This window comes from Notolepis coatsorum (genome assembly GCF_963971535.1).
Source record: "Notolepis coatsorum genome assembly, chromosome: 17".
Lineage (NCBI taxonomy): Eukaryota > Metazoa > Chordata > Actinopteri > Aulopiformes > Paralepididae > Notolepis > Notolepis coatsorum.
This window is the reverse complement of record NC_140181.1, coordinates 72,682,949-72,709,328: the sequence shown is the minus strand read 5'-3', so window position 1 is coordinate 72,709,328 and position 26,380 is coordinate 72,682,949. Positions and strand designations below refer to the sequence as shown.

General features: G+C 43.5%; 1 protein-coding gene across 2 annotated transcripts in view; it reads left to right on the top strand.

Moving 5' to 3' along the window:
* Window positions 1-25,644, top strand: part of calcoco1a (calcium binding and coiled-coil domain 1a) — an 80,560-nt gene extending 54,916 nt beyond the window's left edge. For both annotated transcript variants that reach the window (XM_084332887.1, XM_084332886.1), the window contains exons 7-15: window positions 1,011-1,080; window positions 1,217-1,372; window positions 9,282-9,536; window positions 11,944-12,069; window positions 14,610-14,705; window positions 17,831-17,918; window positions 18,219-18,571; window positions 23,266-23,357; window positions 23,809-25,644. In XM_084332887.1, the coding sequence (XP_084189013.1) occupies window positions 1,011-1,080; window positions 1,217-1,372; window positions 9,282-9,536; window positions 11,944-12,069; window positions 14,610-14,705; window positions 17,831-17,918; window positions 18,219-18,571; window positions 23,266-23,357; window positions 23,809-23,836 (1,264 nt within the window). In that variant the 3' untranslated portion in view covers window positions 23,837-25,644. The remainder of the gene's footprint in view (window positions 1-1,010; window positions 1,081-1,216; window positions 1,373-9,281; window positions 9,537-11,943; window positions 12,070-14,609; window positions 14,706-17,830; window positions 17,919-18,218; window positions 18,572-23,265; window positions 23,358-23,808) is intronic.
* The last annotated feature ends 736 nt before the right edge of the window (window positions 25,645-26,380 follow it).

The following is a 26,380-nucleotide window of genomic DNA, read 5'->3' as shown; positions in this document are numbered from 1 at the left end:
GTTCAACTCCCCTGGAGGCGTCTATACTTCCCACAAGCAAGTTGTCCTTCCGCGTTCCCGTTTTGCACTCTGATTGGCCACGCACGTTTCTGGACCAAAAATAAATTGACAAGAGAAAAATAAATCTCAATTTGGTCAGTATTGTCATTTGGACAAGAATAGCCATTACTTTAAGTTGCAGGCAAGAAAGACAAGTCTGTCCACTGTCTCTGGTTTTAAAACTGCACTGTTGCAGGTCACAAAAGAAAAAAGAATTCTATATTTCTTTTTCGATTTTTTTTTTATATCGATTATTAAAATATATGGCGATAATTATCTTTATCGTTATATCGCCCAGCCCTATGATGATAAACAGACTCTGGTTCCAGAGCCAAGATCTGTAGGCTCAGCCGGGTCAGGTCCCATGAGCTGCTTACGCACCTCAGATCTTAATTTGGCATGCCCCTATTCTCAGTGCAATGGATTCTAAACATGGGAGTTTAGAATCCCAAGATGTGAGCTGCACGATTTTGAGGGCAAACCGAGAGCTTATTAGGAGTGTTTCCAACTGAATGAGCTACAGAGATCCGAAGTGTTACCTGTTTTGCAAGAAAAGGGAAGCTGTGTCTGATCCACTTACAGTATCTTGTGTCTCTGCAATTATTTCACTTCTGAAATGAGAGCACATATGCCAAGTTGTTGTTGGGGAATTCCTTTCTCTATTATTATTACTAGATGAAGTGGGGAAAGATCCAACAATTGTAAAAACATTGCTTTTCCCCGTCTGATTCAAGTCACTTTATTGGCCATTTTGACCAAATCTTGGCCCAGATAAAGGTCACAACTCAGGTTATGCACGTAACTGCAAACACAAAAAAATCTGAATATACTCCATTTATGTGGTAGACAACAGTAGCCCACTCCAATATTCAGACTGATCAGTTTAATTGGTTTACCCAGTAGCTGTCTCCTTGTAGCCTTAGTCCCTGTTGACTGTTGACTTGATGCTGACTGCTTCTCTTTCTCCCCAGGATGAAGGAAAGGGCTAAAAAGGCGGCGTCTCAGAGGAAAGAGGAAGAGAAGGAGAGGAGGAGCCTGCAGGTAATGGAGGGTCTTGCCTTTTTAGACGACGTGGACATTTCCCTCCAACTGCGCTTGAGTACTTCCGTCGACTGACGCCTCTCTCTCTTTGACCCCTCCGCCTCCTCTCTCTTTGACCCCTCCGCCTCTCTCCCAGACCAAGCTGGAGCAGACTGAGGGCGAGCTGCGGAGTCTCTCCAAGGAGTTCCAGGGTCTGAGGAGCTCGCTGGCCCAGAGGGACACCAGCGCCCTGCAGCTCCAGAACACCATCACCACCCTCACGCACAAACTCACCACCGCCCACAGGAAAGAGGTCAGGCGGCACTTTGAACAGTGGGCTGGGGGGCGGGGCTTGGATGTTTGAGTTTGACTATGCAAAACGGCAGTCGAATGATATTGGTATAACTGTGTTGGGCTGGGCTGGGAAATAACTCTAGTTTTAACGAGGCACAGATTTGGCCGAGTGAGGTGGCGTTCGAACGGCAACAAATAGATCTTTCGAACAGTAATTGATATGTTCGGCGAGAAATGCAGCCCGAGCCGCTAGACACTCAAAGTGCCGTGACTTTCGTGCGTTCCGCGCACAGGCATGTCGGGACGTATACGTCCCGGTGCACATTATGTGGTTGAATACCAAACAGAAAATAAGTGTATATGAGGGTATCTTGTTTTTCACATAGAAATAACAATTGGTACATTATATAAAATAATAGAAAACATTTTCTTAGGAAATATTAGAATGTCTTCATTCAAACCAGGGTAATTTAAGGCATCGAGACAGTAAATCCAAAATGGTTCTCGTTGGTAATTTTTTTTGACAACAACTACACGTTTTAAATGTTTCTGCAACTAAGAGTCTAAACAACTAAGAGACACTTAAAATACTATTTGGTTCGACTATTTTGATAAAACCAGCAGTTAAATGTATAAGAGCAGCTGTAGTTATATTTTGTTGTGTTTTAAAGTGGGCACATTATTTGGTGTAAATGGTGCATTTATATAGCGCTTTATAATTTTTTGTTCCTCAAATTTTTACCCATTCACTACAGACACATTGACGGTTGAGGCAACTGCGCAAGGTGCCAACCTGCTCATCGGGAGCAATTATCGGGAGCAAATCTTTCGCTGTAGACTAAAAACACACTTCTTCAATATCTGAGATGAAGGGGAAAAATAACCTTCTACAATCATGCACTTTTCCATTAAATAATCTTCCTTGCCTATATTACTACCTACTATACTAATATGTCTTTACTACTATGCACTCAACACTGCAGCGCCCAAGTTTCAACACTGTTTAACCTCTTAAACTCTTTTTCTGAAAATCCGCCTAAAATACATACCTAAGTAAATGGAATATTGCTCCACTTTTACAAGGTCCATTTGCATATTCTTGGTATCTAGGGACATCTATGGACCTCAGGGAATGTATTCCCAGTGTCAGAAATATTGTGTCTATTACTAGGCTTGCTTAAATTGTGATGAAACAAAGAATATAAATTATGATTTTTCTTTGCATCTTTGACAGTGAATAACACCATGCTAATAATGACCAGACATGAAAAACTGGAACTGATCTCGTTCAGTACCTTCTTGAGATCATGTGTACAAAAATCTAAGGAAATGAAGATGATTAAACAGAAGGTTCTGTAGATACAGTACTGAATTCTCCCATCCGGACCAATGCAATTTGAAATATTATTATAGAATATAGAATAGCAGGCTTATAAATTACCTTATTATAGCCAATTTGCACATTTATATTATATATATATATATATATATATATATCTTTCAAATGCCCGAGTTCAATTTGGATTTAGTATCACCAGGCGTGCATGTAATGTACAGTAGCTTTTTAATTTTTACCAGGGTGGCACCATTTTGCAACTTTTCAAATTTAATTGTTGCTACATGCTAAAAATAGGCAAGAGAAACTAACTGTGCTTCAATATGTCAATAACGTTACGTTTTGTGGTTCATTATCCCGAGTAATAAGATAATAAAAAAATATTCATAACAAGCCATTTGCTTGCCGGGACCTAGAGGCTTCTGGGTAGGGTGTTTCTGAAAAATGTCAACACTCATTGAAAGCTGTGGCTGTCCTCTTCAAAATGGCGTCAAAAACGAAAAGTAAAATCTATCTAATAACACTTTAACCTATTGGTAAACTAACGTATTGATGATAATATACATTATAACTGCTGTTGTGACATGGTTATGATGTTTATACTTGAATACGTTTGAAAATAAAAACGATACTTTTGTCAAACAGTCTGGAGAGATTGATTTATGACATGATGTAATTTGTGGTCCGCCGACGGACCGCATGGGCGGAAGAGGTTAACACATTCAGTGCCAGGGATTAGTCGGGTCCTTGTGGCTAACGTGCCACGTTTCCATAACATATTTTTACTGTGCATCACTATGTTTGGAGAGCTATATCTATTCTATGTTATAGCTATGGAGACAATACTATAGTCATTTGACAGTGACTTTCTTCTGTCGAACATGCAAAAAAGAGAATTTTTTCATGCATACGTTCACGCTTTATCCCGTGGTGAATATAAGTATAGTTTAGGAGTAATCCGGGATAATTCCTGAAACGCTGAGTTATAGGGCGCTACGTGTATTCTACTATAAGCGTTGGCGTTTCTTGCCTAGACACGCTACTATTTCCAAATCAAATGTATATAATAGGTATTATGTTTCATCATGAATGCATGAAAGGGGGGGGGGTGGGCGGGGGGTAATTTTTTTATGCTTTGATGGCCAGTAACGGCATTCGCGTTACTACAGAAGCTGATCAGCTGGATCCATATCAAAACATTGTTGGATCAAGCTGAAATTGATGTCAGTCCTTACCTTTGGTCGGGGGTATTCCAAAAAGAATATTCCAATTGTCTGATCGCGATTTCCAGTATTTGTGTCCATCTGGTCCCGGACATAATTTGGCACAACTTATGGATCGAGTGTGTCAGTCTGCCAGATGCGTTTCGAAGTGGTTGGATGAAGCGATTTACTCTGCTTCGTCTAAATATAGCACCGGAGAGTTTAACACGAGGTTAGATATAAGGTTTCAAAGGGTGGGCGACACTGCCATCTGGCAGGATGTGGCCGGTATTGCACTTTGGTGATCTCAAAATCCTTTCCTATAGCAACACAGAGGTCAGTGGATGAATAATGAATACAAATATAGAATAAAGGGCACCCTATTATATTGGGCAAAGAATACAGGTGTAAATGATCTATGGCGATCACTCAACCCCACGACCCGGAAGTACTCTTGTCGATCAGCAAGACATAAAACACTCTCCAGAATAGATTATGTTTTCGCAACACCGAGACTATTTGATAACTATGAAGTGGAGATCACTGTTATTTACTCCTAAAAGTATCATTTGGTGTACTATCATCCCGAGCCCCAAGATGGCGCTTTAACACAACACTGCTGAATAACAAGGAATTCATTACACAACTCAAAGAAGCTCTTTCAGTATTCCTACCAGAGAATGTGAACTCGGTGCCGGACCCTAGAATATTATGGATGTCGGTAAAGGGAATGATCAAGGATTTCACGGATAGCTTTTCATCCAAAATACGCAAGAATCGATGCTCAAAACTGCCGGAATTAGAAACGCTCTACTCTACATTATTTACTTCTTTACAATATAACGACTCTGCTTGACTGGAATCTCAAGTTAATTTACTAAAAATAGAGATTAACGCCATTTACAGACAACAATCTGAAGTACAAATACGTAGCACAAGACAACAGCATTACTCTCAAGGTTCCAAACCAAGTCACCTACTAGCTACGCGATTAAGAGTTAACGCAAAATTTGCAGATATAACCTCCATTAAAGCACAACAAGGACTTGTAACAGACACCAAAGAAATAAACGCGACATTCAAAGAATTCTACTCCAACTTGTATAAATCAGAAACGACCTTCGATCAAAACAAAATGGACACATATCTTAATCAAATTTACCTCCCCAAACTTTCAGAGGATGATGCTAAACAGTTAGAAACACCAATCACACTGAAAGCTTTTGATAGGCTGGAATGGTCGTATCTATGGGCAGTATTAGGAAGGATGGGGTTAGGAAAAGGATTCATTGATATGATTAAAGTATTATACAAAGACCCATCGGCCATGATTACAACAGGTATAATCACCTCCGGAATATTTCCGGTATCACGCTCTTCTAGACAGGGTTGCCCTCTTAGTCCCGGACTATTCGATTTATCACTAGAACCTTTAGCACAATATATAAGACAATCCCAACTCATAGAACCAATCGTAATCAAGGGCACACAACACAAAATTAGTCTATATGCGGACGACGTAATACTGTTCATGCAAAACCCTAACACCGCAATGCCTCATCTTCTCAAGTTGATTAATGACTTTGGCGACCTATCGGGATTTAAAATAAACTGGCCAAAGTCGGCTTTCCTTCCACAGAACGCCCCTGCAAAGAATACAAGTCTTCCAGAAGAAATACCAATGGTTAAACACTTTAGATGCTTGGGAGTTGAAGTATTCCCTACCATAAGCCAAACGGTGAAACACAATTACATAGAAATCCAAAATAAAATCAAATACGACCTTGACAGGTGGTCAAAACTTAAAAACTCGGTACAGGCACGGGTTTCAATAGTTAAGATGGATGTCTTACCTAGAATCAACTTCATCAGCTCAACGCTTCCGTTACCCCCTCCAGATGGTTATTGGAAACAATTACACTCTTCCGCATATAAATTTATTTGGAATAACAAACCACCACGTATAAAAAGATCCACCGCACAGAGAAACAAAGCCGACGGAGGGATGGCAATTCCAAATTTTTTCCACTATTTTAAGGCGTACACTTTAAGACCACTGACAACCTGGTTTGAACCCCAAGCATCAGTATCCTGGAGAAATTTAGAAGTAAATATAGTAGCACCACAGAGACTGCAGGACATAGTATACACCAAAATATCAATTAAGCAATGCGAACTGAAATTTGGCCCCATAATTACACATGCGATCCGGATATGGCGTGAAACACACAAAAAATATTCGAACCCACATAAATGGCATAATCATACTCCCTTATTCAATAACAATGCACTCCTGATTAGAAAACGACCTATACGATTCCCTAGATGGGAAAAGCAAGGCATACATACATTAGGAGATGTTTTCAACAAACAGGGTATTTGTAGCTATGATGAAATAGAATTTTTTTTTTATCTCACCGGTTCCACATATCTTTTTTACGCACAATTATTGTTATGTTTGAAGTCTCATGGTGTTCCATTAACACTTTGATCGCCATGGTTAAATTCATAATTTACCATCTCTCGCCAGCTCTATTTGTCTATGGAGAAGTTCCCCTTCTTTGCAGGGCTATAACTTTTTAAATTCTATTGCTAAATTGACATTATTATGGCCCATTCAATGTCCTATATCTATTGTTCAGGGTGTAGCAACGTTATACTTTTTCATTCACATATTCATACTAAAATACGGTCTAAAGTATAAGTATGTTTTTATCGTTTTCTGCAGCTTTCTCCAGAACTTGATTTATAGCCCTAAATGCATTATATTGATGATCAAATACAGTTTGGTAGGAATCTGTGCGAGATAAAAAATTTCAAATGGACGTGCTTCTAGGAGTTACTACGTATGATCTGATGTTGACCGGATGGGCGGGGGGTCGTTTATAATTCCGTGGGCAACGTTATATCATTCATCTAGTGTGGGTGATATGATCATCAGAGCAGTTTATATGGAACATGTTAAAAAAACACGCTGAATCTTACCGTAGCTTCCTCATAGCGTTGGGCGATGAGCGTGGAGCAGAGATATTCCCATTATGGGATGTAGAAATACCCGATCCATTTCCAGGTTGTATAATAGTATATATGTCCAAATCATGTTGTTTACCAAGTTATTTGCAACCGATCGCTGTCCCGTGTTATCAAGATGGAGTCCCTCTAACGATAGCGAGTGCCCGGACGAAATATGGGTGAGCACCACTTCATCCACATGACTTCCTGTTGGGCGATCTGCCGATCGGCCACCAGATGGCGCTCTTGAACCGTTAGAGAGTTGAGTGGGGCTCTGCAGTATATCTCAGGTCTCTGGGGGAGAAATATGATTTCGATCACAGATTTTTGAAATATTGATATCAAAGACGTGTTACGGCGTCTTCGGCAGAATGAGCATGGCGGGGAAAGACGTGTTTTGGCGTCTCCAGCGATTAAAGTGTTAAGGATACCAATTGCACACCACAGATACCACAAATTTTTCTATGAAAGAGAGACATCGAGAGGTTTTGTATCAGATTTTTATCATCAATTACTAACGGCCTCGTATGAAACCCTCCACCTAGACTCTATTTGGAGGAGGGATATACCAGACCTGGAAATAGATTTTGAGTGGCAAGAAGCCTGGGCAAATGTTCGACTTGCATCAAGGAACCCGGACCATCAACAAATCAATCTTAACTATATCCAGACCATAGGACATACTTGACTCCTATAAGACTGAACAGAATGGGTCTTAAACAAGACTCCAAATGCTCCTTATGTACAAATGGGGACGAGGGGACATTTATGCACATGTACTGGGACTGCCCACCAGTTAAGATATTCTGGAAAGAAGTGACCCAGCAATTATCAAATCTCTTAACTCTGAATATACCTGTACACCCCTCTGTATTACTGCTGAATGATGTTTTTGGGTATGCAGTACATCCACAGCTAAAGAGATTGGTTTTATCTGGTATAACAGTGGCTAAAAAACTGATAGCATCACGATGGATTCAACCGGAAAAAATTTGTCGAAAGGTCTGGATCCTTACATATCTCGATGTGATTTATCTAGAAATATCTACAGCAAGAATTTTGGGTCTCAATGAATCTAAATTGACAATGTGGTTAGAAGTGGTGGAGAAAATAAAAGCTAGCATATAATGGTAGTGTCTGGTTAAGAGCGAATGAGAATGGATGGATTATCCATTGGGGGGTCCAGGGTGGGGGGTGCGAGCAAGCGCATATGTGTGTAGGGGAATAGATAGCAGGTATTAGGGGCATATCTTGTATAAGACATTTATTTAAACTGTGATTTAATTTGATGTGCACTGTTAATCAATTACAGCCCAATCAGGCCTTGTTTTGATAGCCATCCACCCAGTCAGCGAATTAGGCTACTGAGGCTAATGCCGTTATTGGTAATCAATAATCAGAAACGACGTCCCCCCCCCCCCCCCCTTTCATGCATTCATGGTGGACCATGATACAGATCAAATGCATTTTGATTTTTATCTCTAGCTTGTCTATGGCCGAAACGCCATTCGATTTAACGCTATTAGCTTAGCGCCCTGTATCTCGCGTTCCAAGAAATATCCCAGAACATTCTGCTATAACGTTCATATTCAAGACGCTATAAAATGGGAACGTATTGATGAAAAAATTATTTGTTTAAGGCATATTGAAGGGACGGTTTATAGTGTCAATTGACAATGAGAATGGACAGATAGCAATAATATAAAGTATAGATTTAGCTCTACAAACAGCCTCACGCACAATGAAACCTTATTATGATATGCTGGCCGTATAGAGTGGGGCCCGTCTAATCCCTGTGGCCGTCAATGTGTTAAGATCAAAAAGGGAGGTTTGAAAACAATTAAACGCAGCCTGGAGGTTCTCGATCACCTGAGTAAGGCGACTACAAACAAAATGGTGGCATCATTTCCTCGCGTCAATATTCACCTTTTTTCAACTAGATTTCTATAACTAATATTTCACTAATAACACTTAAAACCATTGGTAAACAAACGTAGTGCTGAAAATATACACTTTGACTGCTGTTTTGACAGGGTTAGGGTCTTTACTCTTGGCTACATATGAAGAAAAAAAACGCAACATTAATTCATACATTCTGTAGAGATGGATTTATGGCGTGATGGCATTGTCGGTCCAGTACCGGACCACTCAGGCTTAAGAGGTTAAGCTGCTATATACTATATTACTATACTCCTACTAGCCTATACTGTAATGCTATGCTATATTATCCTGTTATGTTAAACTGCTATACTAAACTGATGTACTGTCTATTTTTTTTTTTTTTTACAACCTTTTGAAGTGAAATATATTATACTTTGTTATACCAATGTCATACCCCTGGCGTTCTATCATAACACCTCCCGTTTCTTTCTGCTCAGGCGGAGAGCGAGGCGGCTCTGAAGGAGATGCGTGTCCTGCGGGAGCGCCTGAGCGCCGGCGAGCGCACGGTGGAGGGCCTGAAGGGGGACATGACCGCCATGGTGGCCCAGAGGGACCATGGGCAGGCCGAGCTGCACCAGGCCCGTCTGCAGGCCGCGCAGCTCACCTTGCAGTTGGCCGACTGCACCCTGGGCCTGAGGGAGGGCAGGGCTCACTGGGTGCAGGAGAGACAGAGTCTGCAGCGCACCGCCGAGGTACAGCATGGAGAGATGCCGCCCGTGATCACAGACACAGCGGAATATAGATCCTCTCCTTTTAACACATTGGGCGCCGGGGGTTGTGCCCATCATTGTACCCAGTCTGCCACCGTTGAAAGCCTATGGAGATGTTTACCTTCTTTGCAGGGCTATAACTTTAAATTGTATTGTATTGACATTACTATGGCCCATTCAACATCGATTATCGTTCAGGATGTGGGAACGTTATATTTTTTCATTCATACATTGTTGTGTTAATACCGTCTAGAATATAAGAATGTTTTTAATGTTTTCTGCTGTAATTCCAAAAACGAGAGTTATAGGCCCTGACGCATATGATAGATTATTGATTGGCGTTTCTTTCCTATACACGCTATATTAAAAAATTCAAATGTATATGATCGGTATACATTATGCTTCATGCGTGAAGGAAAGGGGGGGGGGGGTCGTTTATAATTCCTTGATCGTCAGTAACGGCTTTATTTAGTATGGGTTGATATGTTGAGCAGATGGTTTGCAGTGAAATGAATAAACAATCGGGCTGAAAATAACGTTAGTGTCCTCTTACCGTTCGCCGATGAGACTGGAGGAAAAAGATCCCAATTATTTGACGCCGATCTCCTAGGTCCATTTCCGGTTTGTATGGCGCAATAAACGCCGAAATCATATAGATTATTGCGTTTCGAAAGCGATCCAAATGCACTATAGTGTTTGTTTGGATCCACGTAACAAGATATGACTGCTGGAGGGATTTCCTCGACGCACCGATCACCACTTCCGATCTTGGCGAGAGTGTAACTCGCCCGACCATCCACCAGGCGGCGGTATTGAGGCGTTGCAATCTCATACAGGGTGCCGCTGCAGTCCGGAGGGAGGCTGGATGAATTATGAATGCCATGGCGAAAAAATGAAATATTGATCCCAAAAAACGATTTACGCCGTTGTTGCCGTTCAACGCATGGTGGGCAAAAACGGCGTAAGTCGTTTTTGGCGACCAATGTGTTAACACTAGTAGTCAATAACACTAGTATTCAATAACACTAGTAGTCATTAACACTAGTAGTCAATAACACTAGTAGTCAATAACACTAGTAGTCAATATCACTAGTAGTCGATAACACTAGTAGTCAATATCACTAGTAGTCAATAACACTAGTAGTCAATAACACTAGTAGTCAATAACACTAGTAGTCAATGACACTAGTAGTCAATAACACTAGTAGTCAATAACATTAGTAGTAACACTAGTAGTCATTAACACTAGTAGTCAATATCACTAGTAGTCAATATCACTAGTAGTCAATATCACTAGTAGTCAATAACACTAGTAGTAACACTAGTAGTCAATATCACTAGTAGTCAATAACACTAGTAGTCATTAACACTAGTAGTCAATAACACTAGTAGTAACACTAGTAGTCAACACTAGTAGTCATTAACACTAGTAGTCAATATCACTAGTAGTCAATATCACTAGTAGTCATTAACACTAGTAGTCAATAACACTAGTAGTAACACTAGTAGTCAACACTAGTAGTCATTAACACTAGTAGTCAATAACACTAGTAGTAACACTAGTAGTCATTAACACTAGTAGTCAATAACACTAGTAACACTAGTAGTCAACACTAGTAGTCATTAACACTAGTAGTCAATATCACTAGTAGTCATTAACACTAGTAGTCAATAACACTAGTAGTAACACTAGTAGTCAACACTAGTAGTCATTAACACTAGTAGTCAATAACACTAGTAGTCAATAACACTAGTAGTCATTAACACTAGTAGTCAATAACTCTAGTAGTAACACTAGTAGTCAATATCACTAGTAGTCATTAACACTAGTAGTCAATATCACTAGTAGTAACACTAGTAGTCAACATCACTAGTAGTCAATATCACTAGTAGTCAATATCACTAGTAGTCAATAACACCAGTAGTTGTCTAACAATGAATAAAGTTGAACATTAATCGAACGTTTGACTTTATTGTGGACGTTTGCTCTACTAAAGTATGCGGATAAATCTAAATAAAACACATATTTACACATATGTGTAAGAATAAATGCACAGAAGTGGCTGAATATTAACACAGAAGAGTAATGCCTGTAAAAGAGGTCAAGTAGTGAATAAAGAGCGAGCAGCATGTCCCTCTGTTCGGGAGCATGGGGCATGAGTTATGTTGCTGCACGCTCTGATGTTTCCGCTCAGTGTTTCATGCTTTGAAGATGAAATGTTCCCACACCTCTCACATGTGGCGTACCTGGCTTATCTACTGTGCATTGCAGCTGCCATGTGGTGCAGAAAACCAATTTCATGTGCGGTCCAGTGACCTCACTGAGTGAGGTGAACATATGATGATGTATTCGTGTGTGTGTGCGCTTTTCTTTCTTTTTTTTCTGCAGAGGGACCGTGAGCGTCTGGAGAAGCTGAACGCAGAGTTGCAGAGGATGGAGGAGAATCTGCAGGAGGAGAGGATGGAGAGAGAGAAAGCGGAGGTGGAGCTCGGGAGAGAGAAGGACTGTAATCGGGTAAATGTGAATGCGTGAAGTATTTGTGACTTAAGTCTTGTGTTCCCAAATCGCTTCTATTTTCATGAGCAAAGATGGTCAACCCATATTTGGATTGACTACACTATATACCATTTCAGTCTACGTACTTTAGTGTTTGTGTCCAACACTCCGTGAGGTGAGTTTAAATGCACATAAATATGCACATATTATTTGGGATAACCGAGTGTTCCATTTTAAACTCTTTATAATTGCCAGGATGAACTCATAGCCTGACTACAATAAGTATCCTGAATATGACAGCTGGGATGTACTGATATTTGTTGGCATACTGGGGCAAATTAACGATACCTTAGGGCTCATTCACATCTAATCCGACAATGCGGGGAAAATGTCCCCTTCTTTTGAATGGGGGTTGTTGCGCTGGGCTCCCGACAGTTGTTACCGCGTGACATCGCGGAGTGACATTCAGCAGCAAAGTTGAACTCTAGTCAACTTTTGCCGGACACAAGCCCTCCTCACGCCGTGGTGGCCAATCGATTACAGCGGAACACGAGGGATCGGGGGGGGGTTAAAAAGCTCACAGCATGATGTCACACAAATGGCCCATCCACACCAACCTGTGGCGAGATGCTTCATTGTCTGATTAGATCATGAACAAGCCCTGTTGGTGTTTGCATTTTGTATGAATCCGTTTACTCACGTGTGTATGGGGAGGTTGCCGATGTTCGTATGAAAATGCACCACCTCGGTGCGGCCGGGTAGCGCAGCGGACTAAGCGTCTGTCTACCACCACAGAGACAGTGGGATCGAATCCAGCTGTGGTGCTTCTGGGTTGGCCGACCGTCCATACTAACACAATTGGCAGTGTTAGCGGGTGGGAAACCCGGCGAGGGTGGGTCCTGGTCGTTGTAAACAGCGACTCCTACAGTTCGGTCAGGGCGCCGGCACAGCAAGGGAAGGATCTAGGAGAGGTAGTGTGACTAGGGATGGGTATCGTTAGGATTTTATCGATACTACTACTCTTATCGATACTGCTTAACGGTTCGGTACTTTATCGATACTCTTATCGGTTCTTTTTGATTATTTTGCAAGAAAAAAAACAATTAATTAAGAACAGAATCGACATTGCTTTATTATTCTTTTATATAACTATATAAATATAAATAAATATTATTTCTTCAGCAGTAACAGCAGCAGCAATGTTTTAAATGTGTCTGAATTATAGACTTTTTTATAATTAACTACAAATGTAAGATAAAAAAGTTGGAGTCATACAATACTATTTTGATTGACAGTCGATTCTGCCAATTACGTCACACCGCTTACACCCACCTCTTCTTCTTACCACCAATCGGAAGCTCTCATTCGTTTTTTTACTTCCGGAATTTCGGCCATTACTCTACTCTGAGCTCAGGCTAATAACGTTAGCTCCCCGCCAGCCACATTGACAAGTACCAGCGCTTATACATTACTGGCAAATGTCTTGTTGCACTTGTGGCAACGAGCGTTGTCAGCATCGACTTTAGTAAAATAGACCCAGACTTTTGAACGTTTCGTTCTGTCCGCCATGATGAGAGCAGAGCTGTCTGTACTGTGTGTGTGAGTGTGTGAGTGTGTGAGTGAGTGAGTGAGTGAGTGAGTGATATAGAAAACGGCCAACAAGATTAGTTTGCGACGTTTAAATTAAATTCCTCAAAAAAAAAAACTCCATAATTTCTCGAGTACCGATAGCAGTACCGATAACGTCGGAGCTTATAAATACTCCGGTCTTTTCTAATATAATACCGGTTCCCGTTTAGAACCGGGGTCCGGGGGTCATCCCTAAGTGTGACCTTCCACACGTTACACTCTCCCAGTGAGAGTCCGCGCTGCCAGGTGAAAAGAAGCGGTGGGCTGGGTACACATGTGTCGGAGGAAGCATGTGATAGTCTCCACCCCCTCCCGGACCGACGGTAGGGGGTAGAGTGCGCAACGACCAGGAAGGGGATTGGGAATTGGCATAACGACTAACATTGGGATGGGAGAAAAACGGAAAAAGAAGGGGGGAAAAGATAATAAAAAATTTATAAAAAAATGCACCACCTCATAAATCAATCAGGATATTAGGTTGTATCTGGAATAGGGCTGACCTCGAATAGTCGACTAATCGATCGAAAGGAGCCGTAGTCGACTGCCAATCTCTCAGTCTAATGCAAAAATAATTATCATTCCATTTGGGCTGTGGGGGGTGCTTAATGTCTGATTTAGACATTAAGCACGCCCCACAGCCCAAATGGAATGATAATTATTTTTGCATTCGACTAAGAGATTGGCAGTCGACTACGGCTCCTTTCGATCACTTAATCGACTATTCCACTTAACTTAAATCAGACATTAAGCACCCCCCACAGCCCAAATGGAATGATAAAAAACTGCCAGTCGACTATCTGCAAATTTTGGCCAATCAAAGTCGACTATACAAATCCTTAGTCTGAGACGGGCCTAATCTGGAATATTGTGTGCATGTGAACCAACTCTGTGAAAAAACAACAAGTTCTGTTCTGTTGTGTTCTGTGCAGGTCCAGCTGGGAGAGACCCGCAGGGAGCTGCAGGAGCTGAAGGCCAGCCTGAGGGTGGCACAGAAGGAGAAGGAGCAGCTCCTCATGGAGACGCGGGTAAGAAGCTCCTTCTGTCTCTAGAATCTGTTCTGCCCAACACTTGTTGTTCGGAAGCATGGGGCATGATGCAAGACTTGGGTCCGTTTGTGTGTGAATGGATGTGGCCCACGCCTGGCATGTCTTTAGAATTACCTTGGCCACCTTCCAGGGCAACCAAAAGCATCTTAATTATTATTAAAATCAACTGTACATTTAGTCATTTTAGCTTTTATCCAAAGCGACTTGGCAGGTGGGGTTTACACCTCTGCTAAGGGTCAGTGGAGTTGTGTTCTAGCAGTGTCCAATTTGAGTGCTTCACTTTGCATAGTAGTATAGACATATTAGCATAGTACATAGTATCGACTACTGCAATGCACTGCTAGCTGGTCTAACGACCACCACCACCCACAACTCACAGAACACAGCCACCCACCTGATGTCCAACCTACCAAAATCAGCCCATGTTACCCCACTTCTTATAGAGCTGCACTGGCTTCCCATTGCCGCACAAATCTGCTTCACTCAAAGTCCTTGACCTGGCATATCACGCAGCGAAGGGAACGGCTCCCACCTACCGGTCAATGGTCTCTAACTACACCCCCTCAAGACCCCTCCACTCTACATCTTCTGGTCGCCTCAGACCCACTCCTATCCGAGCTCTAACAAACTTCCCACCACAGTTAGGACAGCCAAAACCCCACCAATTTGCCACCGTCAACTAAAAACACATTTCTTCAGTCAATATCTTTCCTTACCTTCGTACAGTCTTTTACTATCATGCACTTTGCTACTAAATAATCTTCCTTGCCTATATTACTACCTACCATGCTAATATATCTTTACTACTTTGCACTAGTACTGTCACACCCAAGTTCAACACTGTTTGACGAACATTGTTACTTAGCTGAAAGAGTTGTACCCTTCCTGCTGACCTGTTGTACAGAACTTGTAAGTCGCTTTGGATCAAAACTAAATTACTAAATGTGAATGTAGTAGTAAAGACAGTAAGAAGGGTAGTTTGTATGACTCTGGCCATCATAATGTAAGATCCTGATCAAACTGGCCAGCAGGGGAGGAAATTAGGCCACTTTACTGGCCAAATGCTGGTATTTTTTACGTTTGGCTGGTAAAAAAAATCAGATACCCGCCAGTTGGCTGGTAAGCCAAAAAGTTAGTTTCCTCCCCTGCTGGCGAGTATACAAAAAAATAAAACATTCTGCAATCACTGCACTGGCAAACGGTGCGCGTCTTCTGAGTGTTCGCTTTAGTTGACAGTGCCACGAGAGCACTGCACAAGACCACCCGCGGACATATAATGTTTAATAAACGTTTGCGCAGTACTGGCCAACCCGCGGACATATAATAATAAAAGTCCCGCGGTACTAGGCTAGCCATCAGGAGCACTCGCAAACAGATAACGTTAAACACAGCAGAAGATGGAAAACAGACAGACTGACCAACGGGGAACTGCATCCAACCCTAGTACAACCCTTGAGTATAAGTTACTAAGGACACATTTAAATCACAGAGGTGTAATGTTAGTCTACTGGAACTGTATACAGTGGTTAGCTTCTAGTTAGCGTTTTAGCTATAGCTGCTTGCTAGCTAACGTTAGCCCCGTGTGCTCAAAGCAGCCAGCTAGGTGTATCTGTTATGACTATAATGTTTCCAAAAAAGCACCGGACTACGACGTAAGGTTAGACATTTTATTTCATGCTCAAAAGCCCCTGGCTTGCACATCGCAGTCACGAAAGGGGCTAGCTCAACCAGTGCACTGTGCACAACAGCACACCAACCCAACTGACGTTACCACAACACTTGACGGTACTTCACAGCACTGTCGTAAGACCACCGTGCTGTCTTAAAGGCACAGTGTGCCTACCCAGATGCATACACAACATTGACACGGCTTGACATACAAAGAAGTAATTATCACAATTAGCGATTTTTTTTGTCTGGTAAAAAATCTGTTTGGCTGGTAAAAAAAATCAGATACTCGCCAGTTGGCTGGTAAGCCAAAAAGTTAGTTTCCTCCCCTGCTGGCCAGTATCACGTCTTCGTCTGTTTGGCCCTCCATCCGATTCCTCTGCGTTGTGTACTTTTAATGGTCCTGACGTCTCCGATACTGGTAGATAAGATCCTTATCTCCCCCGTTAGTGCAATCCATAAACCATACTAATTCTCCACCTCCGTAAGAATTCGACACTTCGACACCGTGAAATACCTTATGAGGAGAAGCGTTGTTTTATTGCTATAAACAGAACCTCATAATCAGATGTTATCAAATTGTATCGTCCTTGAAGAGTCTATTCTAATGATCTTTCGGTGTGTTCGTCTATCGTCCTTTTGTGATTCAGTCCAATAGTGTTCAGGCCTGTTCGCTAGCCTAACCCTCCTCGCGTTAGCCGGAGCTAAATGATGATGTGGCCTTCTTCCTCCCCCCCCCCCCCCCCCCCTCTCAATGAGAGGAGAGAGTGTCCTCTGTGTGATCTCAGTCCTACTCGCTCTTGGTCAGATTCTAGTCCTACTCGCTCTTGGTCCGATTCTAGTCTGCCTTACACCCGGAAACACCGTTCGACTCATAGATGTTCGTCGTCGCAACGACGGCCCCGCCTTCTGGTTGTCATGCGACGTGTTGTCATGACAACTGCTAACCTTTCACACATTAAACGTTTCATTCACTGTTGCATTAAAATAAACCCCTCTCCCTCGCTCTGGGCCTACAGTACACTCTTATCAGTTTGTTCCTGCAAGGAATGCAAAACATTGGGCTGGCTGCTAAACATTCTGCAGTGCTGGCTACTGCCTCTTCTTCTATCACCGTTTTCTAAAGCGAACCATGCACATTTCGTTACCACCGTTTTAGCTGTGATCATCTCTCCCCAATCTATACATCACATACATTGAAAAAGCACCCCAAATCCTTCAATAATATGAAACATCTTTGCATTTTTGTGTTCTTATATAAACCGTTTTCATTCAAATGTTCATAATCTAACTGATTAGTGTGAATCTAAAGACGATAATTTCCCTTAAATAAGGTCCTAGTGAATATCGTGAGACGCTTGCGTCGACGTTGCATTAAATGATCTCCCCCGCCGTGTCTCGATCTGATGGCTCCATTTCTCCCTTGTGCGTTATAGGAGTTGACGGAGTACATGAGGCAGCTGGAGCAGAAGGTGGAAACGGTGGCTGATGCCAAGTGGAGCGCCGCCATGTTGGTCTCTCCAGGTGAGCGGAGCTCCACATAAATCTGCAGTTGTGCATGTCAGTAAGAGACCAGGGAGAGAGAGAGGGCTCCGCGAGACCTGAGAGGTGCTGCCCGAGGTGCGCCAAGAACGTTAAAACGCTCTTAAGTTGCCGCACACATGTAGAACTCTGTGTTAAAATATTTCATCTAACAAGACAAAAGTGTTTTTGCATGGAGGCTGTGAGCTTACCGTCGGGGAATAGTAATACAAAGTAAGTTCTAAAGATCTGACTGTGTAAAACCAACAACCCTGTATTTGTCTCCGCCCATGTCGTGAGCAGCGGGGCGTCCCGAGAGCCCACTGTCCGACTCCGAGGACGAGAACCCGGAGGCCCTGCAGCCTCCCCGCCCCCCCCGGGCCCTGGGCCACTACGGCCTGTGTGAGCAGGGCCAGCCCGACTCCCTGCTGCCTGTGACGCCTCCTCCTCGTCCCCCCAGGGAGCCTCCTCGCCCCCCCCGGCCCCTGGGCCACTACGGCCTGTGTGAGCAGGGCCAGCCCGACTCCCTGCTGCCTGCGACGCCTCCTCGTGCCCCCAGGGAGCCGGAGCGGGAGGCTGTAGTCATCAGCCAGCCCGCCCCACTCTCCTCGCCGCGCCAGGCAGGCGCCGACGCACTCGCGCACAGCTCCGAATCGGTGAGAGAGACGCCATCGGAGACACTCAATATCATTAGGGCTCAATTATATGCTGGAAATGGAGCTATATCCTCATGTTGATTGCCACACACAGTTGTCTACCGGTAGTGGTTCATTTAGTCCAGGCATTATCTGCTCCAAGGCAATTAGGCCTCTGCTGGTTATTACACTGTAATGGCCTTTAGGACAGACAGAGATATATGTATGACTGTGGTGAGTTTGAGTGTGTGTGTGTGTGTGGGCTTCATGTTATGTACCAGGAGCCTGATCACTCCTGTGTCACTGTGCAGGCAGGCCTGATCACTCCTGTGTCACAGGGCATGCAGGTGAGGGCTGCCAATTAGCCAATTAGTGCTGATTGGTTACCTGCTGGGAGCTTTAAAGCCAGCCCTAGTAACACATGCAGTGTCTGTGCTTAGAGGAAGAGCTGTCAGGTTCTTCCAGTCCTTGTCCATTGGGTTTACATTAGTACATTAGTTTACATTTACATTAATAGTTCCTTGATATAGTAGCACTTTGAGTTAGAGCACGGGGTTTTGGTGTTGGTTTGCACATAAGTTGCGTGCCCATGAGCCAGGGTCATAACAGTTGGGCGCTCGTCCGGGATATTTTACCCCTAGAAATTTGTTTGGTGGTTTTTTTTTGTGTTACACGGGGTGTCATGGTATTATGGTTTGGGTGGTGTTCGTTACATATGGTGTAACGTGGGGGCTTGAGCCATTTCATCAAACAGGTGAGTATGCCGTATTTGTTTGTAATTTGATGTGACTACTTATGCTATTCAAATATATAGTTTAGTGGGCACCACATGTAGATAGGGACATTATTTTCTGGTTGTTGGTTAGCGTCCTGTGCACCACGTACTCCTGGGGCAGTCAGGGAAGGGATTGGCACCATCTGCTTGTCTGGTACCGTATCATGTACTGGACGGGTGGATGGTCAAGTATGATCTTTGACTGGTAGCAGGTGTGGTTGAAGATGGTTAGGTCTACAGGGCATTAGTTTAAGGGTAGGTAGATTAGGGCGGCCAGAAAACACAGGTAGTGTGGTAGGGCTTGATTTAGTGTTTCTTAGGGTAGACATGTGGTGGGCCGGTTTTGACTGCAGTTTAGACGTAGAAGCATATGTAGTCATATCAGGTTAGAAGGCGCACCTGTTTGGAATTGTTGTTGGATTTATTTTGTTTGTTTGAGTGTTTGGTGAGCATACCTGGTAGCACCTAACACCCTGCGTGTATGACACGTCTATTTAGGGTGGGTGTGTTTTATTTTTATTTAATTTTTTGCAACCTAGAAAGGTGCGCTCCGTATAGCTCACATTTCCACCGCGTTCCCTTCTGGTTGTTATTATTGGCATTTAGCATTCTTCAGTGGTTCTTCAGTGGTTCTTCATGGTTCTTCGTGGTTCTTCAGTGGTTCGTTAGGGGGGTCTTCGTGGTTCGTTAGTGGTTCTTCGTGACTGTGAGGTAAAGTGTGTAGCTTGTGGTGGCTGGTACAGTGACGATGGCTTCCATCAAGGACTTTGTTGATCGCCCGTCTCATGACATGTTGGAGAAGTTTTCCAAAGAACAACTTCTAGAACTTGCTGTACACTACAGGGTAGAGCTTTCTGCAGGTGAGAAACGTTTGAAGCCGACTGCCTTGAGTGCTTTAAGGGTGTTACTCATTAGGGAGCAGGTGCTTGAGGAGAGGGTGGAGGAGCCTCCTTCGTCTGGCGCGTCTCCGCTATTACCTGGTGTAGAGGGTGAGTGGAGGATTAGGGAGTTGGAGTTTAAGGAAAGGCAGCTAGAGCGAGAGCGTGAGGAGAGGAGAGAGGAGCGTGAGCTTAAGGAGAGCGAGAGTAAAGAGGAGCGTGAGCTTAAGGAGAGAGAGAGGAAAGAGGAGCGTGAGCTTAAGGAGAGAGAGAGGAAAGAGGAGCGTGAGCATGAGCGTGAGGAGCGCGAGTTTAAGGAGAAACAAATGTTGCTGGAGCACGAGCGTGCACAGAAGGAGCTTGAATATAAGCATGCTGCCTTGCAGGCGGGTGCTCTGCATCCAGAGTCACGTTCCGGGTTTGATGTAGGCAGGAATATTAGGATGGTGCCACCATTTTTTGAGAAAGACGTGGAAAGATATTTTCCCCTTTTTGAACGGGTGGCAACCACATTGAAGTGGCCTGATACCGCCTGGACACTGCTGCTGCAATGTGTTTTAGTGTGTTTGAACAAAGCGCTGATTATGAGCTGGTTAAAGCTTCCATTTTGAGGGCTTATGAGTTGGTCCCCGAGGCCTATCGTCAGCGTTTTAGAGGTTATCGCAGGTCGGAGGGGCAGTCTTATGTTGAATTTGGAAGGGAGAAGGAGAACCTGTTTGACAGGTGGTGCACTTCTCAGAAGGCAGAGTCAAAAGAGCAGCTTAGGCAGTTGATTCTCCTAGAGGAATTTAAAAGATGTGTTCCTGATACCGTTTCCACACATCTAAATGAGCGTAAGGTATCGAAGATAGGCGACGCCGCTGTCTTCGCTGATGAGTTTGTGTTGACACACAAGTCCATGTTTTTGGAGGACTACCGTGTTGAGTCCGGGGATAGGCGTCCTGTTCAGGGGGGCCGTTTCCCAAAACCTGTGTCTGCTGGTCAGTTAACTTCACCTCCTAGGCGGGGTGGTTCTGCTGGTGCATTCCCAGAAGGGATTATCTGTTTCTACTGTAAAGAACCTGGTCATATCGTTGCTGGGTGCCCGGTGCTTGAGCAGAAAAATGTCAGAACCGTGGCTCTGGTAGAAACCATATGCAGAACGCCTATGCCAACGTTAGATGGGGATGGGGGAAGTATCAAACGTGTGGACAAAGAGCTCGAGGGTTCCTCAAGGTTTATGATGAATGGATTTGTTTCCCTGACTAATGCACTAGAGTCCAAACAGGCTATAACAATTTGGAGAGATACCAGTGCTTTTCAGTCCCTCATTCTGGAGGGGGTTTTGCCGTTTTCAGAAAACTCTTCTTTGCATTCCGGTGTCGTTGTTCAGGGCTTTGGGGGTGGATTTGTGGATGCACCTTTGCATGAGGTCACGCTCAATTCTCCCTTAGTATCAGGCAATGTTGTTGTGGGGGTATGTTCTCACATTCCCATAAAGGGGGTGTCCTTCATTCTAGGGAATGATTTGGCTGGTGACAAAGTGTTGGCTACTCCGGTTGTAACTCCCATTCCTGTGGTTTCTGAGGTCCCTAATGAGCTGGCACAGAAACATCCAGGAGTGTTTCCTGTGTGTGCTGTGGCTCGGGAAATGTCAAAGAACAAAAGTGATGTTGTTGATACTTCGACTTGGGACATTACACTTAGTGACACATTCTTTGTTGAATTAAAATGTGTACCTGTTGAGAATTTTGGAAAGCACACTGTGGATCTACCTCTGCATAATGATTCTCTTGATTGTGGCTTTGTGTTAGGCCCGGTGGTGAAACCAGAGTTGACATGCGAGCCGGAGAAGCATGTGGCAGGAGATGGTATGGCAGCGCAGTGTCTCAGGGTCTTCCCAGCCTGTATGGTGGCTGAGGCCACGAACGAATTGGAGGAGGAGTGTGGGAAGGATGCTATGAGAGGTGCTGTTGTTTCATGTGACACCGTTCTAGTTGGAGAGGCTACTAAGCCTGACTTAGGCTGCCAGCCTTCCCACAGTAGCTCTATTGTCCCTAATGTTTCACTTGTGGGCAGGGATGGTCCCAGTATGTCAGTTGATGATTCTGACATTGATCCACATGTCCACACTGATTCTCTGCCATGCACTAGGTGTGATGGTCAACCTAGTTACCTGTGTCCTGTGGAGCAGGAGCCGCCTTCGCGACCTGGTCTGTTGAGTGGCAGCCATTTTGATTTTGATCAGGACAATGTTATTTTGGGTGACGCCATTTTAGATGGTGTTCCAGACGTTTTTGTGACTGTCGTACTGCCATGTTCCAGGTACGGTGGGGCTGTACCTGAGGCGGTACATCCTACTCTGGATGTTCATGGTTTGCAGTATCCTGGACTGCCAGTGCCAGGTGGGATGGATATGGGCGCGGTGGTGGTATCAGTGATCTATGGTTTTTGTTTTGCTGTGTTCTGTTCTGTTGAGCGCAGTTCTCAGGTTGATTTTGGTTTGCAGTCTATTTTTGACAGGTCGGTATCGGTGGAGGGGCCTGTTGAAAGGGAGCATACAACACGGTTGGTGGTCGTGTTCGACAGGGGCCGACCCGCTATCACTGTTGTGGTGGTGGCCCTGACAACTAATGGGTCACAGTTGTTTTTTTTGTTTTGTTTATGGGTTGTTGTGTGGTGGTTGCCTCTGGGGCAACCAGTTTGGTGGGGGAGGTGTTATGTACCAGGAGCCTGATCACTCCTGTGTCACTGTGCAGGCAGGCCTGATCACTCCTGTGTCACGGGGCATGCAGGTGAGGGCTGCCAATTAGCCAATTAGTGCTGATTGGTTACCTGCTGGGAGCTTTAAAGCCAGCCCTAGTAACACATATGCAGTGCTTAGAGGAAGAGCTGTCAGGTTCTTCCAGTCCTTGTCCATTGGGTTTACATTAGTACATTAGTTTACATTTACATTAATAGTTCCTTGATATAGTAGCACTTTGAGTTAGAGCACGGGGTTTTGGTGTTGGTTTGCACATAGGTTGCGTGCCCATGAGCCAGGGTCATAACACTTCACAAGTTCTCTGTGTGTGTGTATGTAGGAGGAGGAGTCTGAAGCAGCTCCATGTGGAGGACACGGCTCGGGGGAAGAGACGGCTCTGCTGCTGCCCGACCACACAGACAGCATCCTCAGGTAGCCCCCCCCCCCCACACACACACACACACACACACACACACACACACACACCTACACGCAGAGCTACAGATAGAAGTGGCTCTGTGCCGCCAAAGCGAACGCGACACTCGCTAATACACACAAGACACATGCAGCCCATTATTTATGGCGACAGGCTTAGTGTGGCCGGGGAGATGGAAGTTTTGAATATGCGATCGTAAAAGAAGTTGAGTCAGGGGCAGAGCGTGGGAGGGGCGAGATGGGAGGACAAGGGGACAGATAAGTTGACAGGAAGCTATAGAAATGATTTACCTGCGGGGTGTACCGCAGTCACGGGCCAATTTTCAGCGTCATTAAAGCACTCGGCTCTCCCACTCTCCCACTGCCCCATTTCCCACCTCTTTTCTACCAAAATGTGGTCTCTTTCTTCATCTGTTCACGCTCTGCTCTCTGCCTCCCCGTCTCCCAGCGATCTGGCCGACACCTCTCTGTGGTAACCGGAGGTACACCCAGGCACAGTAGCAGCTCCAGGCCTCGGCCAACCGGAGCAGAAGACGACTTTCCTCGAGTCGGTGTGGTTCTCTACAGTACTTTATAATCAGTAACGAGCACATTATACACGCACACACACACATACAAACTTCCAGGCAACTCTACACACTGACATTAACAAATGTTGATATGCAATTTCCGTTGTATTTCCTATGAAGTTTCCGGCGTATCTCTTTCTCGTGTTGCCCTCTCTCTCCCCCCTCTCCAGCTCTTTTGTTTCTTAGGATGACATAGTGTCCGTCGCGGCGGGTCAACGCCACGTTTATGACTGATATCAGACTGTTATACAGTTTGAAGGGGCAGGCTTTTAAGTGCGGGGGGTTCGGGCCATTGGAAAGTTCAGCCGCTCCAGCGGGGATTGTTCCAGGTGAATCATGGCTTAACGTCGAGAGCTTTACGACGGGTGTTATGTCGTTTTTATGACAGCTGTGATTAGGAATCACGACAGCCACTGTAATTATGACATTTTGTGCAGGGCGCGGTGCCGCCTCCAAAAATCATGGCGAAACTTGCTTCTTCTTTTTCTTTTTTTCACGTTTACTTACCACGGGCGCTTTGAACGCTGTTCCAAGAGCGTAAAAAGAAATGTGCAGCATCACGGTTTAATTATAATGTGGTTATGTTGGCGTCTAACATCATGTTCCTCCTTTTACTGAAACCTAAGATTTGATATGCACTTTTTTTTACCTGTTGGCTATTGATTGTTGCCGTGGAGATGAAGTCGAGAGGAGATGATGGAGAAAACCCCAACAAGATGAAAAACGAGTTGTGAAAAGATTAGATTGTATCGATAAGATAGACACTAGACGCTACCTGCTGTTCTTATATTATCATGTTATTATCTTATACTTACTACAGCGTTATAAAGCTACTGTTCCTATAAGCATACAGCTATAGATTAGCTGCAGTATCTTGTTACATATAATAATGGATTTTACTTTACAGAAGATAGAAATGAGACGCTGATTTTCGTGTAAATCCTTTGTTACTTTACCAATGTTTATGACACTACATGGTATGCAGGAAATGGCTCTTTTTCACAATTATGTAGTTTTAAATTGTGTGCCTAAAATCACAAGATATGTTAAGAATTTCGTCAAAGATAATCTTTCTTGATACTGACCTTGTGAGTTGGCATTTCCCCTTATTGCTTCTGGCAAATTGCTGCCTTAAAAAGATGGCTGCCTACCTTTTTGAATTGATACTGTATGCATCTTTCATGATTTTCTCTTTATAATTAACTTGAGTTATACCGCAATTAAACTATATTCCAGTTAAGTTTGAAGTAAGTTTTAGGTTTTCACACAAATAATGTGTGAGCAGTGTTCATAAACGATCATTCAGAACACGGTTTTTGATGCTCGGCTTGGAGGAGAATTAGCTAGAGACACTTTTATGCTAGCTTGATTTGTATTTGCTGTATTTGCACCCTGGTTTTACTATAGAAGAGTTTTTGGATGAAAAGTTGATATATATATATATATATATGCTAATGTCGGTTGTGTCCTTTTTATCGGTATCACAATCATTACCATTGTGTGTTGTGTTTGCTCATGTTTTTATATACAATATACTTTTCAGTTTATTTTTCGTTGTGTTTTCTGAAAAGGTCACTTTAACTCTAATAAGATTTCAAGTTAGAGTTTTATCGTTTGAAAGAGACTTATTGATGATATTGACACAGTGGCCATTTTGCGCTTATGTCATGCTCGGATTGGGATTCCTTTCCACCCGGTGGCCATTTTGCGCTGGTGTCATGCTCAGGTTGGGATTCCTTTCCACCAATTCCAGCATGACAGTAAAGGAATCCCAACCTGAGCATGACACCAGCGCAAAATGGCCGCTGTGTGAATATCGTCAATACCAACATGTTGCTTTTTAGGAATAGTGAACATATAACAAAGATCTGCAGTTGATAAGATTACTCATATCAACACTAAGCGGTAATAGGCGTCTTTCACTGTGTCTGAAATCCCTCAGTACCTACACAATCAGACAAGTAACTAACCCTACTACCTACACTCTATGCTTTTAGAACCTACTGTTCAGTCAAAACTGCTCCTACTGTGCAGTAGGGAGCCCCCCCCCCCCCCTTGTCATGGAGAAAAATAAATCATGTCGCATATTATTAGTGTCAGTAGTAACAATATCCTACATCTAACTTGGTTGGGCATTACATCATCTGTGATGAACAGACAAAAGTAAACGGTTAATATACTTACACTTGAAAGTCACATTGGTTTAAATTGACGCCTGTGTCAGGGATTTTCAAGATGTCAAGTCAAACTATTTCATGAATTATCATGACCAAAAAAGTATAAAAGTGCAATAAATACACAGAATATAGGGTGTTCTTTTAGATAAGACATCAGATGAGCCGTACTGTATTGTACCCATTCTGCAATCTGTTAATAAAGTTTTCAATCAATCAATCAATCTTATACTGATTTTAAGGCTTCCGAGAGTTTGTTTTCTACAGAGCTTTGAAA